This window comes from Oxyura jamaicensis, chromosome 13 (assembly GCF_011077185.1).
Source record: "Oxyura jamaicensis isolate SHBP4307 breed ruddy duck chromosome 13, BPBGC_Ojam_1.0, whole genome shotgun sequence".
NCBI classification, from domain to species: Eukaryota; Metazoa; Chordata; class Aves; order Anseriformes; family Anatidae; genus Oxyura; species Oxyura jamaicensis.
In genome coordinates this window covers 12,521,388-12,542,866 of record NC_048905.1, presented here as the reverse complement: position 1 = coordinate 12,542,866, position 21,479 = coordinate 12,521,388, and the positions used below count along the sequence as shown (strand labels likewise).

The 21,479-nt window shown below is 42.4% G+C and overlaps 2 protein-coding genes across 3 annotated transcripts; one reads left to right on the top strand and one right to left on the bottom strand.

Moving 5' to 3' along the window:
• Window positions 1–599: 599 nt before the first annotated feature.
• Window positions 600–10,920, bottom strand: FAM114A2 (family with sequence similarity 114 member A2). 2 transcript variants are annotated; one of them, XM_035338593.1, is made up of 15 exons: window positions 10,784–10,920; window positions 10,164–10,304; window positions 9,843–10,048; window positions 9,529–9,625; window positions 8,959–9,054; window positions 8,561–8,673; window positions 7,491–7,625; window positions 7,174–7,332; window positions 6,446–6,569; window positions 5,369–5,448; window positions 4,584–4,712; window positions 4,234–4,373; window positions 3,478–3,550; window positions 2,862–2,915; window positions 600–2,108 (listed from the first exon to the last, which is right to left on the bottom strand). In XM_035338593.1, the coding sequence occupies exons 3-15, from the start codon at window positions 10,044–10,046 to the stop codon at window positions 2,007–2,009; spliced, it is 1,506 nt and encodes a 501-aa protein (XP_035194484.1). In that variant the 5' UTR covers window positions 10,047–10,048; window positions 10,164–10,304; window positions 10,784–10,920; the 3' UTR covers window positions 600–2,006. The 2 variants fall into 2 exon arrangements, with proteins under 2 accessions (XP_035194484.1, XP_035194485.1); XM_035338594.1 differs by having other exon boundaries at window positions 10,806–10,894.
• MFAP3 (microfibril associated protein 3) lies at window positions 10,879–20,622 on the top strand. Its single transcript, XM_035338602.1, has 3 exons — window positions 10,879–10,960; window positions 14,701–15,162; window positions 16,535–20,622. The coding sequence occupies exons 2-3, from the start codon at window positions 14,883–14,885 to the stop codon at window positions 17,278–17,280; spliced, it is 1,026 nt and encodes a 341-aa protein (XP_035194493.1). The 5' UTR covers window positions 10,879–10,960; window positions 14,701–14,882; the 3' UTR covers window positions 17,281–20,622.
• Window positions 20,623–21,479: the final 857 nt, after the last annotated feature.

The window sequence follows — 21,479 nt, the reverse complement described above, 5'->3', positions numbered from 1 at the left end:
TGTATGACTGTTCTCGTTGGCAGGCTACTGCAGTCTCTGCACTGGCACACAAGCGAAGCCGATTCATGCTTGGTTAGTGGCTGCTATAACAAAATCCAGGTGAGCATACAACTGAAAGAATTACCATCTGCATCAAAAAAAATCACCTCCTTTCCTTTAATTATTAAACTACTCTACACTTAAGCACTGCAGGTCAGCTTGAGTAGACAATTTATCTGGGGAAAAAAAGCAGCTGCTGCTTCGGAAAACCCTGTTATCATTATTTCTTCTCTTCTGACATTTCTGTAAAATACGGCTTTGTGGCAGGAGCCAAGCTGAGATTTTGCACTGATACAGGAATTTAGAGCTCAGCTGTGGGAGCTCTCACTCCCCAGCCTGGGTTTAGAACTCTTTTATATGAAAGGATACCCTGCCATGAGAGAGACCCCAGTTGTCTCTGCCCCACAGCAGCACCGAGCCCTGCCCCAGAATCTGGTCAGGGGTGGGAAGAAAGCACACACAGTTCTTTCCTCCTGCTTGGTTAGTGCCCCACACTACCTTGATAGCTCTTACCTTAAACAGTTGTCAGAACAGATCCTTTTTTAAAAATGTTATCAATGTGAAGAAAAATTATATAGTTTATTGTAGTGCAGACTTTTTTCCATCCAATCACACTCCTTTCAAGTCTGGATTTCTTTACAAATCAAAATAAATCCTTTACTTTCAGAGACCTGATCAGTCTAGCAAGGCCTAAGGCAAGGGTTTTTCCATATGTATAAAATCTCCTTTTGGCTAATGCTTAAGAACATTTCTACTTCACAACAGAGTAGAGGAATGCTAAGCCTTCAGTACTGCAGAAATTTGCAAGACCTGCTAAAACCAACACTCAGTCACCTCTGGTTTGCTGTTCCGGACTTAAATTGCATTTAATCTGTGTGTTTCCGCTCTTGTGATTCCATCACAGGCTGTTCCCTCAGAATGGGAAAGCTCAAAAGATAGGAATTGTAAAAAGGAACAGAACAGGGAACTTTCACAGCACAAAGAAACAGATAATGTGAAGCAGCTTCTGAGACAAATTAGGACTCCTGCTAACAGAACCAAATTGCTGCCTCTCCCCCTGCTTTCATATATCTTCCAAAAAGTAGCATTACATTATAGTGTTTTAGCAAAGAAATGGAAAAGAGTGGTATCTGAATATGAACAGTCTGTGGCTGACATGTCAAATTGCATTTAAAAAAAAAAAAAAAAGGAGAATCCTCCCACTCCATTCTTCCATTAGATTACCCAAACAAGAATCAATCCCTTTTAGCCAGTTCTCATTTATTGCTATAAAGCAAAGTACCCACATTCTTAGGGCCAGATCAGCATTTTTCCAGCTCATGCTGAAGCAAGCATTCTGCAAGAGGATGAGTAACAGCACCCTAGTGAAGAGTCCCAGTCCCACATCCCTGAGTCATTAAGCAGACACCTTTAGGAAGCTGGGGCTTCTCTTCAGAACAACAACTCGATAAGGCATCCTCTCCGTTCTATGCTTTCCAGCCTGGAAATTGCAAGGGTTATAATCATAAACATTTGCCTTTTCTTGCATCTCCAATCCAAAGTTCACTTCAACGCAGAGCTTTCAGGAGCCTAATTATGTCTGACTTAAAAATCACACCATGACTTTAGCTAACTGTTTAACTAGCCAGCTGCTACTCTTTTCTCCAGCATTGTCTCCACAGTCCAGAGAGCTTCTCCAAAGAGCTTGTTAACATACAGCACAGGGATTTCAGGGAAAAGATACAGTCTATGAAAACAGGGAAGCAGTCTGCATTTTAAAGTCTGTCACGTTGTCCACCAGCCTGGACTATGCTAATCACATCTCTCAATGAGCTCTAAGAGCTGTCATTGCCAGACTGCACTTAATCACTGTTCTTGCAGTAGCAGTGATCAGTTAATCTTTTTCCCTTTAATATCAGCCATTACATCATTCTCCAGCATGGAAAATACGAAGTGGGAAGGTCGAAAGTGCTTAATTAGAATGATTTTTATTGCTGTGATGGTTCCGTTCTAGCCTCAACAAGAGAGATCTGCAGTACAGGCAGCAAGAGCTGGAAGGCATCTTGGATATATGAAGCACTGTTTGAAGCCTATGAAAATAATTTTAAAAAGAAAAAAAACATGCATGAATAATTATACTACCAGTCAGCTTTACTAATCATATATCCATTTCAAACAGCATTGATTAACGTATGTAAGAAACAGAAGCCTATTGCTTGTTGGGTCTTTAAGGCTTCATTCTAGATATTAATCCAATATTAATTTTTTGAGGGGCTTTATACCACTCAGCAAAAAAGCACCTGCCTTAAAAGCTACCATACAAGATCAGGTGCAATCCAAATGTAGGATATTACTTTGTATAACAGATGAGAAGCATTTATTTCAAAGTAAAGTAAACGTTATGCTGCGGCAGGAAGGAAGAACACACCAACAGAAACACCCGTTTCCTGCCACACCTCAGGAGTTTACAAGCATTGAAAACCAACTGAACAGCTGGAAAGTGCTGGGACTCTCACACACTAATTTATGAGCTTGTCTGAGGTTTGACTTCAGGCATTTAAATTCCCACTAAAATGCTAGAAATCAGACTGCTGAACATCTAGTATGTGTCTTCTGACCCAACGTAACTGTCAGCTGAGACCATATAAGGCTCACTCTTCACTAACATTCATGTCTTGTGAAGATCTAGGGGCATTTATTAAAATTTCCAAGTTATTAGTAAGGTAAATAGAATATTAGACCACGGACTAGAGAACTTTGCATGCTAATGACACAGAAGTGGAAAAAACAGTGCATTTATTTTCTGAGTATTAACTTAAAGTTTTAACTTTAACATAACTGACCTCCAAAAACACTCCAGTGATTAAGGGATTAAGCACATCTGCTTTCTCTTTGACCTGCAGAGATCAGACATATATTATCCTGATTGAAAATTTGATCACATTTCTTCAAGCAAGATAAAGCCAAATGCTCAGTAAGGTTAAAAACACCATTGCTCCCTTAGATGCCAAGTCCCAAGCTGCAGAGGAACTGCCCTGCAGTGTGCAGATAACAACAAATTAACCCACACAGGCACAATGCAAGACCTACATGAATACACACATTGCATCTCCACGTGAACTGTGGACTGATGGAAGATTTAGAGATAAGGATATTATCTTCATTAACACCTGAGTGTTTTGTAGTATCTACAACCTTATTTTCTCCTGTCTCATTAGTTCTGTCAGCACCAACCCCCATCACCGTTCTGTGCCAGGCTGAATACCTCAGGAGGCATTCAAAAGCTCAGGCTATGTTCGGCTGCCACAGCCTGGAAAACACGGGTCCACGAGATCAGTTCACAGGGCAAAAAACTGCATGCATAAATGAGCAAGCACAAGAAGCACTTTATGGCAAAGATCCCAAGGCTGCAATCAACTAATCACATCTCATCCCAAAGAACTATGATGCAAGACTTACCCCTGCAACTGTTAAGCATGTAGTGAACTCTTTAGAGAAAGTTGACAGTTCTTTACACAGCACAATCGTCAGTCTGTGCAAGAAAAGTGGAAAAGCTATGTAGTAAATACAATCTACGTAGAATAACTTTCTTTTAGCATTCCTGTAAAACACGAATATCTTGTTTCCACATATATAAAGCTAAATTAAACCAAAATTGATATACAGCATCTAAACAGTTCATGAAGATCCAGACGTTCTATGAAAAAACTGAGGAACAGAAAGGTGAAATTGGGAATTTCTGAATTAGGAAGTATTGTATATTTCATGTATTTGCCAAGTACATTCTGATATAATGAAAAATCCCCTCCTGTTATGCATTACTGGTAAGATCAGTCTATTAATTACTGCAGTAACTTTACAATAACCATGTACCCAGTACACTAAATGATCAGCAAAGAGGTAATCAAAAATCATTTTTATATAACTGTTTCATCATATTTTAAATGGGTATCTACTAACTAGCACAAGCTTGGAGCAAATATTCTTCTTGGCTATGTAAGTTTTCAAGCAGGGTTTCTTCTTTCTTGTCAATAATTGTCTTTGAACTAGATAAAGCCAGCTGAATTATGCTGGGAGATAGCCACTCGTAGCAATGGTGAACACCTATGCAGAATTAAAGAGCCCCACATCCCTCGGAATTGCGAAGAAGCATCAGACAGTTAAATCGATAAGCAAATTATTGCATGCCACATGCTTACGAAGATATGAACTTACTGTGAAAGTGACTTGGCTCTGTCTGTAGCAGTCACCTCTTCTTTCTGACCATGAAGGAACAAAGCGGCAGTTTTGTGAAACATTTCAATGGAGTATGCTGTCAGTTCTGCCAGGCTTCTAATGGCAAACGCATGAATATCCTGCAAGAGTTAAAAAAAAATCCCCTATACCATACAAAAACTAGAAGCTTTTATTATTTATAACAAACTACACAATGTTCTATCTGCCTTTTTGCACCCCAGAATCTGCACAGAAATGGAAACCTGTAAGCTCCAGTAATCACAACTGTAACTTAACAGCCAGGTAAACACTCCGTGGTCAGATATTGTCTTCCTCCATTGCTCAGTTACCTCTACTGATTCTTTAGCATCATGGTCTCCATCTCCAGCTTCTACTTCTCGGTTGCCTTCACTCTCTTTATCTTCTTTTGGAAGACTACTCTTGAATTGTGCTATCCATTCATGAGCAGATGTCCTCACCTGGATGAAGATGTGCCATAGTATTTATGGAGTGGAATGAATCCCCCTTCCCCATGACAAAACACAGAGTGTTTTCTAGGGGAAGCAAACAGCTACATGAAAAAAACAAGAACAAATTATCCTAGCGCCTCGAGGACCTGTAAAGAGTTGGCTGCACTCACGTAGTTGAAGACAGCCATTTCTCTAACACCAGGGCCACGACTAACAAGAGTTTTAAAAACATCTGCAGAATGCTGCTGCCACTTGGTGGATCTGAAGGGTAGTGAAAGGAAGGAAAGGAAGGATTCTTCCTCATACCAGCTTCTGAACGTAGTAAAAACAGTTGCTTTGTACCAAGAGGAGGGCTGCAACTCATGACTGTAGGTTGACTTCACTGTGTTGGCTGATGTCTTACTGCTCAGTTATCTTTGCCACCAGATATTACTGCCCACTGACAGGGCAAAGACACACTAGTGCTTACTGCTTCAGAGCCAGAGGCAGTGCAGAGCATGGTTTTGCCACATAAAGTCAAAGGTAAAGGCCTATTTCTTTCACTACCAGTGTCAAAGGATCTAAAACACTGCTTGTATTCATGTCTTTCATATTTTCATCAGCAAAGCAGGATGGAGTTCCTGAGATAAATCTCTCCAGCTTTTAGAGAATGGGAAATAACTCACCATGATTAGTTTGTCCGGCTTTGTGGAGATATGCAATTCTGAAAACAGCTCTGTTACTTCCTTTGTGAATTCCTCATCTCCTAAAGAAAAGGCTAATGAATCTCCAGAAAGGATAGATACAGTGGAAAAAGCAGGACTTCAATGCACAGCTAGTTCTGCACAAGTCTGTCAACTGTTTCCTGTACTTCTCTTTGAATCATTGATTCAGGAAAGGACACATCCCGTCTGGTCTTTTTAATACAACTTGTAAGTTAAGTTCTGAAAAGGCGGAGACACCACTGCCAAAACCTTTTGCTTTCTCAATCCTGTTTTTTTAGCTAAGGTAATTCAATTTTTTACAGGCAAGCAGTCTACAATCCATCAAATAAACACAGCATTTTACAATGCACTAACTTGTGCATCACCTTGGAGAGTATGAAATATCGCTTAAAGCCCATGGTTCTCCTATTATACATGGCAGGGCAGATGTTAACAGTGGGAGGGATGCTGTGAGATCCATCATGGAAAAATAAAAGATGCATTAAATGTTAAATGCTAGCAAGCACAGGTGTGAGCCCTCCCTGATGAGCCATCAAAGTAAAAGCAACGCAAGACATTTACATTTAAATCTGTGTAATCCTCAAGAATCAGATGGCTCCTCTGTATGGAGACACCTCTAAGTCTTGTGGTCTTTGCTACTAATTCTCATTAAAAAAAGAAAAACTCTCTCCCACAGGTTAGACAACTCTGTTCAAAGTCCTTCCCTTATAAACAGGGAAACCCAACATCTCTTTGCATTTGCATCTTGGCTCAAGGTCAGTTGTAGGAAATGCCCAGGAATCAAGCAGATCTAATCCTGCTCTGGCAAGAAATCAAACAATTTCTGCAAATGAATTAATGCATAGAAGCTTTCCAAAGATGAAGAGCATTGCTACCTGTCATGCTCCTGGCCACAGACAGCTTTGGGATTAAGCATCCAGCTAAAGAATAACTTAACTGTGGCATCATGCCCATCGCTAGTGCTCTCAGGACTGGCTGGTTCTGCTCTGAAAAATTCATTTAGAACCAGCTTCTCCTGCCAGAACCCAAGGCTCTTACCCTTCTTTTCTTCCTCTTCTTCTTCAAAGAATTCAGCTAAAGAAAATGCTTCTTTGAGTTGCTCCATTTCCTCCTTCAGCGTGTCCAACTCTTCGCCAGAGAGGGCACTTAGAACCAATTTCACCTAATTAGGGGCAGCACAGCCAAAGAGAGAATCGTAAGTCCAGTAAAGAAAAGAAACAGGACGGAAGTTGCAGCACTCATTTACATTGTGTGTAAAAACATTACAGAGCAATATTAGGAAAATACTGGGGAAAAGACCTATTTTGCAAAGACCTGTTAGGTACCAATGGATTCTTATGGAGTTATTCAAATAATTTCCTTTATAAAAATCTGAATGATTTCCGAAATGATACATTGACCCACCCCCCTCCCTACTCCAAGGCAGAAGACGATCTCAGCTTTGCCTCCAGTACTCTCTTCCAGACCACAGAGCAAACAAGCTGATGTGAGGAAAGAGTAACTTGTGATAAGCTGTTAAAGAAACACAGGAACTGAGGCTAGTTAGGTAAAGAGGATCATTCTAGGAGCTGAGGGTAGGACAGCACGCTCCCAAGGTAAACACTAGATCATAATGTAGGGGTCAAAGTGATGTTGTGCAATTAATCATTTTGTAGCAAGTTCCAAGTTCTGACCGCTTGATTTTGCATGTGTGTACAGACACTTCCGATCTTTTTTCTCACCCAGCTGAACTCAAAAATAGAAGCAAAATTGCTCAACGCCATTACCTTTGATTCACTCTCTCTGGAAAGCATCTCTAAGGCCTCCAGATGTGAAAGACCCTGAAACTCGTCAAACAGTAATCCATAATGGGCTTTCTTCTCCGTAGCCATGGTAACCTCAGTAGCTGTCTGCTGCTCTTCTTTCTCCTTTGCCTCTCGTAAGACCTGAAAAAGAAAAGGAAAGGACTCAGATCAGCACCAGAACATATGGAATAGGGAAGAGAAGGCTTATGGTTTAACAGTAAGAAATGGCTGCTTAATGACAGGACCGCAAAAGGAGGAAGAACAAGAATCAGCAAGGAGTTGATATGAAACAGCCATACCTGAGATAACGTAGAGTTTCTGTTCATTAGGCCCTTTGTTTTTTTGAATCCAGGGTCTCCCTCAGCTATCACATCCATTGTCTTTTTCCCAATGAATTCCAAAGCATCTAGACCTCCACTAATCACGCTTTTCCCCTAGGAAGCAGATTTGGATATTGTTGGTGTATTAGAGTCACAGAAGACTAAACAGCTTATACTGGGGGCTTTATACAGGCTGTGTTACACTAGGCACTCACATACAAGCCAGACTAGTCCTTATCACTCTAGAATTCAACACTAAACACCAAAATCAAAGCAGAAGGGCATGGAAAGAGCCACAACACACTATCATCCAACAGTTTAATATAGCACTCAGACAGCTGCAGCAATCTGATGGGAAACATTTTTATTTTGTGAAGGAGCTGGTTCTCAGCACATTTAAGTATTTAGTTTTTAATTGCTCCAATCAGAAAACGCTAGACCTGTGGGCTGTGTTGGTTGCTAAATTCTTGTTCAAGCCCTAAAAGCAGAAGCAAGCTTTCCACCTGCAGCTCTTTCAGATTCATGGGCAAATTGACAAGACAGCAGATCACAAAATCGCAGTTTCTAAGGGTAATGGGTTCTTTGAAGTGTATTTCTCATGGTCACAGGAGCAGGCAGATTTCCAAGCAATTGAGGCCAGTTTCACAGACATTTCTGAACACGAGAATGGATTTCATCTCTAGACAGTTCTGTGAAAATCAGTGAAAGTATTCCATGAATTAGTCTGACCCTCCATTTGGCCAAATACTCTAAAGGAAGAGAGCATGGTAACAGAGTATAGAGGTGACATGCATGGCAATGCACACACCACGCAGTCCACTGTTGGGCATCTTTGTTATGCACCAGCATTTAACATAAAACTAACAAAATTCAAGACAACTGACACATCAAGTGCCAGTTAGAAGCATGGCATGAGATAAAGACTGTCTGAAAGCTGAGATAGTCTCTCACTATTTATGCCACAAAAGCCAAAATTAAAAGTTTCCTGATAACATACTTCAGACGATGCTCTCAAGCACATTTTTTTTCTGCCTTCCCAACTCACTCACTGTGCTTTGGACAGCAGTAGAGATGGTTGATAAAACACCAAGAGCCCCAGCAATAGGAAAGGAACTGCCATCAGCAACCTCATCTGCGCTCTTATCCTCAGGATTCTCACTTCCTGCAATAGAAGGTAGAAAATTAACTTCCTCACTCACCCAAAAAGATCCTGTCACCTGCTGAGTGAAGAAAATTAACAAACACAAAGTGTCAGTCAGGATCAAGCCTAGAATTGCTATTATTCTCCACCTACTTTTCAGAGCTAACACCAGTAAGCAATAATGTGTTATTTTAGCACTTTGTTATGTACACCAATATGAGAGAAACGAAGTAATGTTATGATATTTTGGGGCCGATTAAATTTTAAGATATGTTTCAGTATTATTCTTATGCAATAAAAACTGACCTCTTGTAGCATCTCTGGTCTCTGAAGAAATTTCACTAGGACTGGGGATCCCAAGCGTTGTTTCTGCTTTTTCTATGACATTTGAAATACCTTGACCTAGAGAAGACAGCAGCGTTACTTTAACCACGAGAAATGTTTTATTCCTCATTAGAGCAGAAACAGGATCAGGGTTGTACATTGTTTCTCTGCTGTTCAGGCTTCCCCCCGTTCCAAACAGTTTAACCGATGCTAACACCTACTACTCTCCATCTTGCTTGCTTGCCAATTTAATGAACTCAGGTTTCATCTCAGACTTGCAAAAATTTCACCTCAAGTGGCAAAGCTTTAAAACATCAACTGAAAATTATGCAAACACCTCAAAAACTTGGAAGTAGTTTTGGTTGTGTACATCTCTTTAATGTTATTGTACCTTTTGGTACAGGTTTTCCCTTCACTTGAACAGTTCTCTTGACATTTTCCAATACTTGCTTCTGTAACAGAAACCCCATTCTCTAGAAGCAAGCTCAAAAGCATTAGCTTGTAACGTGACATATGGTTACAGCGTTTATCAAATACCAGCAAGAGACTTACCAACAGTAGCTACAGTAGCAGATGCAGTTGACAGAAGAGATTTCCCCCAGCTTCCCCAGTACCCCCATCCTGTCTGAGCTGCAGGAGAATCTGAGACCTTTAATGAAGAAAAGCAGAAGACAGTGATGCAGATGTGATGGTGTCAAGAGGAACACAATCAACCTGTGATGTGTAATTTTTGTGACACTTTTTCTTTTCAAATAAACAGCGATGTCAATTTTCAGAAAAGGAATGAGGCTTACAGTCAGAATTCTTCTGAGCACACAGCCGTGAAACATGAAGTCATGTCATTCAGACCTAGCACAGAAACATACCTTGAGGGTGTCAGCAGTGGACTTTTCTGTGGCAGCAGACTGACTTGGGGGTTTGGGTTCAGGTCTTTTCCGAGTCATAGGCACAGGCTCTTGGTCTCTCTCTTTGCTGTTCTCAGTGCGGCCAAGTTCTTCTGGTTTTTGTTCATTTTCATCTTCATAAGAAGTTTCCTCTTCCAGATTTTCACCGTTGTCTTTTTCAGACATGACTATGACAATCACAGAAAGCACAGCAGATAAAATAATCACTCCCATGTACACGTTGGCATTAGTTTTAAGTAATTAAACACAACGATTCAGATCCCTTCTTGTTGCCACACGTACCTGCATGAACAGGTTATGTTTTTAAGCGAGCCTGCGCACCGCGTTACCTCTGGCTGCACGAAACGTCACACCTGGAAGTTTAAAGTCCCACGGGAACACGTGGCTTTACCTCACCACCACACCAAAGGCAGGCTGCTAACTCTGAAAAACAAACAGAGAGGTACAAAAGGTCCTCAGATGATTAAATCATGACCTGCTTCACCACCCCCCCAAAAAAAGGGAGGGGGAACAAATTGTGTGGGGCAGCTGCTCTGCAGGGTGCTGGATCCCAAAGGGGAGCGCAATGGAATGGTGAAATGGGCGGGGGGGGGGGGGGCGGGGGGGAAGGCTGAGGGTCGTTTGTTTCAGTATTTAGGGTTGAGATTCTTCAGGGTGCTTGAGTTACCCAGGACACGAGAGGAACCTCAGAGGATCCCCAAGACCCCCAAGAGCCCCAGCAGCTCCCCCGACCTCACTCCCAGGGCCCTCCCAAGGCCGGCCCGTGGCCGGTCCCGAGCTGCCAGCAGCCCAGCGCCCCCCGTGCTCCCACCCCACAGCCGCAGCCTCTCGGAGCACTCCGGAGCTCCCTAAAACCCCCCGACTCCCCCCTTCCACCTCCCCCCCCCCGCCCCATCCCTCACCCCGGGGCCGGGCGGACCGCACCATCGAGACGAGGCGCAGAGCGGCCCCGGCCGGCTCAACCCGGAAGCGGAGCGGGGCCCGGAAGGGCGAGCAGGGGGGAAACGCGGCCGAGTGGCGGCGGCGGCGGCGGCGGGGCCGGAGGTGGCGGCGTCGGTGTGCGGGTGCCGGTACCGGAGGTACGCGGGGCTGGGGCTGGGGCTGGGGCTGCGGCCGGGCCCCCCGAGCTCCTCGCGACGGCAGCGGTGCGGCCTTCCCTGCCTGTCAGAGCCGGGCGGGGAGCGGAGCGGCGGCGGCTGATCGGTGGTTTATTGGGGGAGGGGGGGGTAGGGGGGGAGGTTGTTCTGGCGTAACGTCATGTCCAGTGACGTCAGAGCCTAGTGACGTCACGACCTCATGACGTCACGCCCCCGAGGCCATGGGGCTGTCACACGTCTTGGTTTTGTCCCTGTGCCTGGGGCCGGTTTTCTGGCTCCCACGGTGGGAATGTGTCAGTTTTTAGCATTTTTTAGCACATTTTATCAAATTTCTAGGATTTTTTATCCAGTTTTTAGTGGGTTTTAGCAGTTAGAGAGGTGCAGGTTGTTGCTGCTTGCAGTGCAACCTTCCCACTGTGGGACCCTCAGCTTCCTGGGCCCCTTCACCCAGACTCACACCTCCCGCTGGTTTTGGGGCTGGTTTGAGGGGTTTGGGGGTTTTGCAGCTCTTTGGGCTGCTTTGGGGGTTTTTGATTTTCTCCAGAGCCGCTGCAGGCCCAGGGCGAGCTCTCCCTGCGGGCCTGCCGGTGCTGGCAGCAGTGGCCGTGGCTCTCCCCAGCATCCCGCCTGCACCTTCCCAACATCGCCCAAACTCACAGTTTGGGTTAGTGACCATGCTGTGAGCCCTAACCATAAAGCCAAAGAACCTCTCAGGCCCCAGTTTTGCAGCACTTTATAAATGTGGGCAGTTTTAAGTGTTCTCAGTACTCCCACTGACCTCGGTGGGACCAGTTAGAGTTCTCGGAGTTAAACACACACGTTTTTTCAGGCTAAGAGCCAGCGACGACTCCTGTAAGCATACACACCATGGATTTTCATCTTGTTACTGCTACATGTTGTTACAGCTCGGTTTCATAAAGGTTAAATACGTCAGCCTCGGGTCTGGCTGTAAGCTCGCCAGCTACTGTTCTGCACGTTTCATCCTGCTTGGCTCCAATACCTTCCTGAAGAACTGTACCGCTGGCACCGCTCACGCTTTATCCTGCCTGGATCCTTTATCAGCTCCAGCAGCTGTTTTGCATAAGCATGGTGGTCGAAGAATGTGGGGTTTTGCAAATCATTCTTCCCAGCATTCAGCAATAAGACATCGTTGTCTGCTTAACAGGAATGGGTTTTCCAAAAGTGAAACGTGACAAACAATTTATAACAAGTCAGGCCTTTTTTAAGAGTTTAACAGTAAAATTCAATGGCCCTTCACCGACGTTTTATGCATTGTGCAAGCTCAGCGCAGGTATAGCAGAGAGCATATGCAATTACTGAAGATAATTATCTTATTCTTACGAGGGAAAATGTTGCTCAGTATTTCTTGTGTTAAATAATTGACTGAGGTTTCTAATGTCGTTTTAGAAGGAAAGTCACAGACACTTGGAAATCTAATCATTTAAATTTAATAATTTAAAGTGATAAAAATGACACAGGCAAAGTAGAGGAGGTGCTGGAATTATCTTCTAACAAATCTAAAGCATTGTTATTTGGGAGATGATTGCTTCGGAAGACTGGAAGTTATTCCATGTGTCCGATTCAGTAACAAAGACCAGGGTTTGTCTTCACTTCAGAGCTGTGATCAGTTGGAGCAGCATCAAAACTTGTGAAGTCAGGTCGGCTGGCAGCGGTCCACAGCGCTCAAAGTCCTCACCATACGTTAAAGAAATCTGCACGAGGTTACCCAAATGAGCAAGTCTGTTGTCAGCAGCCTTCGGCAGCAGAAATCACTAACGTTTCCCCAAAGTATCACTGGTGGAAAGGTCAAAAACAGGAACAAAAGAGACCGTGGTAGTTTTTTTGCTAGGTTGTTTTTGTTTTTACTGTTCAGCTGTGGGAAAGTAGCTTCATCAGCACAGTGGTGTAGCTGCGCTCTCAGTGCTTGTCCCATCTCAAATGAACAGGCAAGAGGCACGATCGAAAATGGTCAGGCCAAAAACAAAAGATTGCTGTTTACAGAGAAACAAGTAGAGTGCAGGTTTTCCAGTTTCCCTTGCAGGATTCGGTGGGTGAGGGAGTCAGTCAAGCTTGAAGGGGAGTTGGACACAGCTGTCTTCTTTACCTTCTGTGCTAAGCTGGTTTTGACAACAGCTGCAACAGAAATGTGTCAGATCCACGTCTCATCAGATGTCAAATCCAGAGTCTGGTATGACCTTCGACAAGTTATCTTGAACTGAAAAAACTCCTGGTCTGGGCAGCGTGTTAGCAGGAAATGTTCCTGAATACGCTTCATTGGTCTCTACTGGACAGACAGCACAAATCAGCTGTATTTATTTATAGTAAATTATTTTTCATAAGCAATACAAATTCTTCTGCTTTAGGCAGTGTTAGCCGGTGATTCTGGAAGGACACTGGGAGAGTCTGCATTATTTATTAAGAAAATGTATTCCTTTGTATTGTGGTATTTCTGAAATTCAACTCTATCAGCGTTTGTTATTGGTAGAAAATAATGGTACATCTGAAGTCACCCAGACAGTGGGGTGAAGTCAGATATTCTTTAAGATAACATTTTAACTTGTGGCTTCTATACTTCATAAATGTGGTTTATTTCAGGGCTCTGGAGCAGTCTGGATGGAATCATAACTTCAGGGAATGCACCCTGGGTTAGAAATTTTCTTGCATCAGGCTTCCAGGAAAATTGATAACAGATTTTCTCTTAACAGCATCATCTCATTTCGTTACAAGTTGGTTTTACTCTGGCTTTTAAAAAAGAAAAATCCATGTGTGCAAAGAGCCTCAAGTTAAAGTCTGCATCGCAGCGTCTTCAGATATCTCGTGCACATGTAAATTTGAAGTGTGAATTCTGTCCCCAGACAAAACAATTTTTCAAGCCGCTTTGAGATGCGGGGCACAATTTGGTGTAGTGGAGATAATAAGCAAGATATGACAGCTGAGACGTAGCAGCACAAAGCAGAAGATTTTCAATAGCAGTTTGCTGTAAAACAGCAACAACAACAAAAAAGAATGCAGAAGCAAGGGAGTTTGGAGGAAAAAAAAAAAAAAAAAAAAAGGAAGTATGTTTAGACAATCCTGTCCTGATATTCCGAAAGGGACTTCCTCTCTTTGTAGATGACTGCCAAGAGAATTTTCTCAACGCAAGAACCGCTAAGTAATATTAAATAGTATTTAGACATTTAACACTGATTGTGCCTTAAAATCAAGTAAGTAGGTGTACAAATGCTAAAAATCAGATGTGTGAGCGCTTTATTTCTAGATGCTAAATGGAAAACCGGTGTTGAAAAAAGGGCTTAAAAGGACTTTGATGTCAGTGCGGAAGGAGGCAGAAATTATATCCTCTTTTCTTGTTTTTCTGTATCTATTAAGAAAGCACTCTTTTCCCATTAACAAATGCAGAATCCACTTTCTGACCCTAAAGATAGTTATGCATGTTGTGTAGTCAGTACAAATTGTGCTTTTTTAAAACCTTTTTTCTCTTAATGATAATTGTTCCTGAGATTATTTGTTTGGATGGGAAGATAAACATCTAGAGGACTGAAGGTTGTGTTAATGCCTTCTTACCCTCGTTTCATTACTGTGTTCTGAGCAAAGCTCTGATTTGGAACCTCTCGGCTGACAGTTTATATTATGCTAATCAAAATATGTTTACTGGAAATGAAATTTGAATACGCCATAAGCTTGCTATCATTAATAAACTTAATTCTTTTTTTTTTTTTTTTCAGTTGGATATCCACTTTCCTCTCCTAATATTGATGGTCTTGAAAGTGCATTTGGATCCAAGACATTTTCTATCACCGAACAAATCAAGAGCCTCCTCTCCTATCTCAGAGCAGTACAGACAGCTTAATATCTTATGAGCTCACGTCTCCAAATTAAATGAAAAAAGACTTTTCTCTAGTTTTCCATGAAGCTCAGCTGCTGCCTGTTAATTTTGACTGTTGGTGTTGATCTTTCGATTGGATTTCCACTGGAAAATGTAGCTTCTAATGGAACATCTGCCTTTGGGTCTTTCAATACATCATTTCATCCAGTGCCTCAAGCTTTACTAAGTTCCCCAGCGCACCATGATATCATAGCCAAAGAGGGGACCAGTATTTTAATTGAATGTAAACTGAACATCAGCCAATATGAATATATCCTTTGGTATAACTCCAGAGGGCACCTGCTTGAACAGAAAGATGAAGGTGAGCTTTTCTGCTATTTTATGTCCTTGGGCATTCTGCTTTTATATGATATATGAAAACCTCTGAGATTTTATTGTTGTTTTCTTTTCCTGTCCTCCCATTTTTACAGTTTGGAAATAGGGAGAGAACAAGCCCAGAAAAGGGCTCTTTGTCCTTTTGCATGTAGTGGAGCAGGAATTATACCTGTGTTCTTGTGTTCTAGCCCATCCATCCTGCTCTGGTGCCCTACAGCAGAACCATTTTGTTCAAGAGGCATCACAGTATGCAATGCAAAAGAACTATCTGCATCCTACCAGATGCTAACTGATGTTTTGTTTATTATTGCTCTGGTTTATATTTTATCTTCCAAATGCATGAATTAAACACTCCTCTCCACAGTTGTGACCTTTTTTGAGCTGGCAAACAGTGCTTTAATTTTGTTAGAGGATTTTATAAAGCATGGGGTAACTTGCTGCATTTATTTTCTGGTTTATGCACCACTGAGACTGCAGAAACCAACACAGTTTGTCATGGACAAGGATGAAATACATATTTAACCCTTTCATACAGAGGAAGAATATATTTTTGTAGCCTTGGTTTTTATAGTTCTGTCCCTCTTGTTTTTCATTTAGAAAAAAAATGTCTTTTAGAGATGCATGTGGTATCCTCTATTAGTATTAATGAAGGTCATCAAGCTAATTGATAGGATCTTCTCAGAGGCCATCTTACTGCTTTAAGTATTCAGTAACCTCTTTGCAGTTGGAAAGCCATCTGGAAATTAGTTCAAAGTAGACTAATTAGAAAAATGAGTTATGAAAACAGTTTTTCTTCCAAGTTATAAACCCGTAGGAAATACTGTATAAAGCTAGAATCTTTCACTGATTTCTTTTTACATGAGTTTTGCATATCAGCACTGCATGCTCAGCAGAAAGCTGCGTCTCAAGAAAATTCTGTGTTCTTTTGCCAGCTGAGCCATTTACAGATTCTGATCTTTTTCCTGGTCACTTGACCTTTGACTGAGAATATACAGAAAATTAGGCTTTATAGCAGACAGTTTTTCAACGCACTGTATTTCAGTGGGTGACAAGTTCTGCTTAAGAATTAGGTTCCCCTGTCAGAAAGAACTAGAAATGCAAAAGCACTCAAGAAAGTGCATATGAGAGAAAACAGAAGAACCAGAGTAGCAAGTGTACAGAATAATTTACCATTAAGCAGTACGATTGGTACCTGAGTTAGGGCTTTCTGTGTCACAAGCATGAAAAGGAGATTTCCATTCTTGGCATATTTTATGTAATGCTAGGAGTGGACTGCTTCCTTCGAAGCTCTGGCTCCTGTTTAGCTTGCCTAGTCATTTTTGTTTCATTAGCTCAGTTTATTTCTTTTGAATCTGCAGGTGGACGGTGGAAGATTGCTGATAATTCCCTTAACATCACAAAGGTCAGCTTTGCTGATCGGGGGCGATACACGTGTGCAGCTGTTAATCGTAATGACACCTCGTACTACACGGTCACCCTGAGAGTTATCTTCACCTCGGGAGACATGAGTATCTACTACATGATTGTGTGCCTCGTTGCCTTTGCTATCACCCTCATTTTAAACATCACCCGTCTGTGCATGATGAGCAGCCACCTCCGCAAAACAGAGAAGGCTATTAATGAGTTCTTCAGGACGGAAGGGGCTGAGAAGCTTCAGAAGGCTTTTGAGATAGCCAAGCGTATCCCTATCATTACATCTGCCAAAACGCTAGAGTTGGCCAAAGTTACTCAGTTTAAGACCATGGAGTTTGCTCGGTACATTGAAGAGCTTGCCAGAAGCATTCCCCTTCCACCACTGATCCTTAACTGCAGGGCGTTCATGGAAGAGATCTTTGAGGCTGTGCGAGTTGATGATCCTGATGAAGTCGGCGAGGACGAAAAGCAAACCCAAGCGTGTGGTACCCAAGCTGCGATATACCCCATCAACCCAGAGATCAAGCGCAGCGATTCGCCAGCCGGGGATTCAGACGATGGATCCATGAATGAGCAAGGTCAAGAGATAGCTGTTCAGGTGTCCATCCACCCCCAGTCAGAAGTCCAGAGCATCGACACTGTTTCTCATGACAGCTGCCAGTTTGCTCCTTCTGAGGAAGGCACCTGCTGAGAGCAGTGACACACTCGTGAAAGAAGCGTGACTCTAGGACACTGAGAAAGGGATCTGCAAACAAGCTGCCTCATCCCATGTGCACAAGAGTTGTTTCCAAATTGCAAGGTGCCAGAACTACTACTGCAATCTGTATTTTCCATCAGTGTTCCTCTGTGTTGATCTAACAGTTTCAAGTCTGTTAGAGAAGGCCATTTGAAATATCTGTGGCTTTTATTTTTGAAGCAAGCTTACTAAACTTAAAATATTTACCAGACGGGAATTCTTTGTCCTTGTCTCCTTGGTAGTTTCCGACACTTCTAATCTGTATCAGAAGTGGTCAAGCTGAGCAAAACAACTTGCAATAAGATCTTTTCCTTTGTGAACTCTTACTTCCTTCACAAAGTGAAACCAGAATCCCTTTTAGCCAATGTTACTATCCTGCTGAGTCGTGTGCTCTTTTTGAATTGCCTTTTGGTGCGTAGCCCATCAGAACCATGGTGAGCTTGAACAAATCTGTTTTGTGTAGTGTGCTTCTATGTTGCTATCACAATGTACTGTACTTAGAAAAAGAATGGTACCAGGATCAGCTGGTGCATGAAACGCATTGGTATAGTTTCAGAGCAGCTTAGAGAACAACCAGGGGATCTCAGTTTTTTCATGCGTCTGCAGAAAACTTGTGTGTACTCCAGTGTGTGGAACGCAAGTTGTTAGAAAGCTTGTCACTTAACCTTGGTGCTGACTGCCAAAGCGCCTTACCCTGGTTCTGTCTCGCAGAGCAGTAAGCAGTACTGCTGGCACCATCTGTCTGCTGCCTCTGCTTTCACTCACTATAGGAAATCCAAAGTTTTGCATTGTATTTGACATTGTTGTGAGAAAAGAATGACAGTAATCATCTAGTGACATAACTTAAACACGAATTTGTCTACAGATCAGGTATCTCAGGCAGTTCTTTCTGAGCAGCATTACAATAAAAGAGGGGAAAAGCAATGACACTCACTTTGCTCTGGCTCATACTTTCAGAAAGCAGCAGAAGAGAGAGGGCTCAGCAGAGGGGCTGACCGAGCTGCTTGCCCAGCGTTGCTTACAGGACTGTAGTAACTCGGTAGCGTGCCCTCTCCCGTCTGCTGAAGGAGTGGCAGAAGGGTGAGGTGTGAGTGCTCACATCCCTACCGCACCGAGGATCTCCCGCATGGCTTCCTCTGCTGTAGAGATCCAGCCTTGTGGAAGTTGAGTGCAGACACAAATCAAGTTTCTCCTTTCACTCATTTGGTGCTGATTTTTTTCTCCTTAGCATTTATAAGTTGTATCATTTAAATAGCATTTTATATCCTGTTGAGATTTAGTAGATGTAAGGCTTGCAAGCACTCCATAAATTAATTTCGTACAACTACTGGAACCATATTGCCATATAATTTTAACAACTTGGCAACAGGAGCACCATTTAATTTCCCACAACTCTTTTTTCTTTTCCTTGTTATTACAGAAATGTCAGTTGAACAAGTGATTCTGGGAGGCTGTTCAGGATTCTTAACAGGAATTGACACTACATGACTAGAGATGGAAAACAAGCAGGCACAGTGGTAATAACAGGATGGGGCCTCCTGTTGTAATGCATCCTCATAAAATAGGGTCTAAACAGATTATATTTATCATATCGTATCAGAGGACGGGAAACTGAAGCATCTATTACTATTTTAAAATACCTCCTGGGGAAAGTTCTGCAGCCAGCCACCAGTAAATGCAGCCTAGTTGGCTTTGGCGTGTTGGGTAAGAGCTGTGTTTTTCGGGAAGAATTAAAATTGCTAGCCTTGGTTATAGCAGTGCTCTGACCAACCTGGTGCCATTTCCAAGTCTGTAGCAAACATTATCTGCTTCAGGGGAATAAAGCCTGTAGACACTTAATGATAGATACTGCCCTCAGCAGTAACTTCTTAGCTTCCATAGCTTGATGGCACTTTATGTCCAGGTGAGAAGTTTGTGTAGTTTTATGTAACCTTTCTGGTTTCTTCAGAAGTTTTTGGTGATCAGTGTTAAAATTATACTCTTGTGGATAAAGGCGTAGTTCTCTTAGAAGCCCTGCTGAGATGCCGCTGGCTTCACTTCTGTACTACAGCCAGCTCTGCAGGTTTATTGCACGTGCATGAGTGTAGATTTGGGAGTTTGCACCATTTTTGGATATCCTATTTGAAAGAGATGGTGGCTGCAAGAGAGGATAATCTATTCTAATCTCCTTTGTGCCACATGCCTTTGGGATTGTATCCAAACCTGCCTTTTTTCCCTGAAACAGCTCTCCTTGCTTCTGTGAAGCTGTTGCATTACATGTGGCAGTAGCATCTTTGACATTTTCCCGCATACTATATATGCAATGTAGAGGTGCAGCTACAAAACCGAAGCTCCATTTAATTGCTTCCTAAGAAGCAGTTATGCAACTGTGATTGACAGATGTCTCATCAGACGTGGCAGCTTACAGGCAGCAGAATGACACTAGAGGTGTGTCAGATGGGTGTCAGGAGAGCAGTTTCTAGATTAATTCAATCTGTTCTTTGATTTTTATACTTTATTTACATAGCTCCAAGTTCTTACTAAGCACAGATCCTCATTGTCTTCGTGTGTCCTTGTTCCTGCTGGAGAGGAAGGAATGATCTTACATACAGGTCCTCAGAAATGCAGTTGCCATGTCAATTGCCGGAATGCTAAAACTAAGAATTGTCCTAAATTATTACAGTATTTTGTTCACTGAATTAATTTCATTCCTGGGAGTGAGGCTGTTTTGCAAGAATTTCAGTAAATCAGTGGTACTTACTAAATGTAGGAACTGATTCTACTCCCACCGAACTCAATTAGAGCAGATTGGAAGCCTAGTGTGTTTTACAACCAATATCGCAGGATCTTTATGCATCTGAAAGCGAGGATGGTGGTGATATTATACCGTAAAAGTAATTTCCAGAGAATGAAACCCCACGGTGGTTTCCAAACAACTTGTGAACTATTCTTGTTATATTAACTAGATGTGTGCACTTAAATTTGGTTGATGTGACTAATTGAAAATTAACATTGAAAGATGCTGTAAACATCAGTGTTTCTCTCTAACCTTTTGTAGCACGAGGAGATTCTGCAGTGGTTTCCTTGGTTTAAACTAAATTCTTTGACAATCACAAGGCTATTTTCTCTCTTCTTTGTAACTTCTTTTTATTTTAAACAACGTAAAATCTACTTGCTACCCAAGAGTACCCAAAAATAACTTTGTAGTGGTTATTTGTATTACATGGGTTGTAATGTAACTGTTTAATGTAGCCACATAGGATTTCATACTTTCATAAAATGAATTGGTAGATTTGCAAAATAAATTAAAAACAAAAACCTTGTTTCGTTAGGGTTTTATTTTTTATCAGTAAGGGGTGGTGAGCCTCAGTCTGTCTGAGGTTAACTAGCAGCTGTGTTCAGCTCTGCAGAATGCTGTTAGCAGCCCTGATAAAGGTTGCCAGGACATTCAGCCATCTGACAGACAGTTCCTGCTATGATGTCTTTGGGTTTGACGTTTTCTCTGTCTCAAAGTCCCCAGCAGCATCTGTAATAATTGTTGCCAGCTGCAAAGACTAATGGTTGCAGACCTGCAGTGGTCTCAGTAAGGCCCATGCGTTCTCAGTTTCACTTTTGCAAGGTAAAAAGTTAATTGTGGAGTGCAGGGATCCTCAGCCACGAACATTTATTTTCTGTTCTTGCATTTTTACGTGATTGTACAAGTCTGTAGTATAACCACCTGTTTTTATTTTAATCCTCAGAAAATGATATATTTGGAGACAGCTCATCTCATAGAAGTCAGCATGACATAAATGTAGAGTTCCCAAAGTCTTCAAGTGACCAAGTTTATTGCTGTTTTCCCAGCAAGCTGCTGAGATGGCATAAGGAAATTTCCACTTCTGTGCCTAGGGAAGCATGTGGGCTGCTCTCACTGCATCCCTAGGGCTAACAGAGTTGTAGGTTTGACTTTGCCCCTCCTCTTTGCTAGCCAGCGGTAAGTTAAATTACGTAGGGAAGGAATAACATCGAAGAGCAGGAGGGAGGGGGTCCATTCCACCTCATTTTGGTGACCAGGCTTCACCTCATTCCAGTGGCCAGACTTAGGTTCCTGATTGCCTTGCAATCAATTCAAAGTCTGCCTGAGGCCATAAGTGAGGAAGGAGCTAACCTATCACCACTGGTGGCCCCAGGGTGCC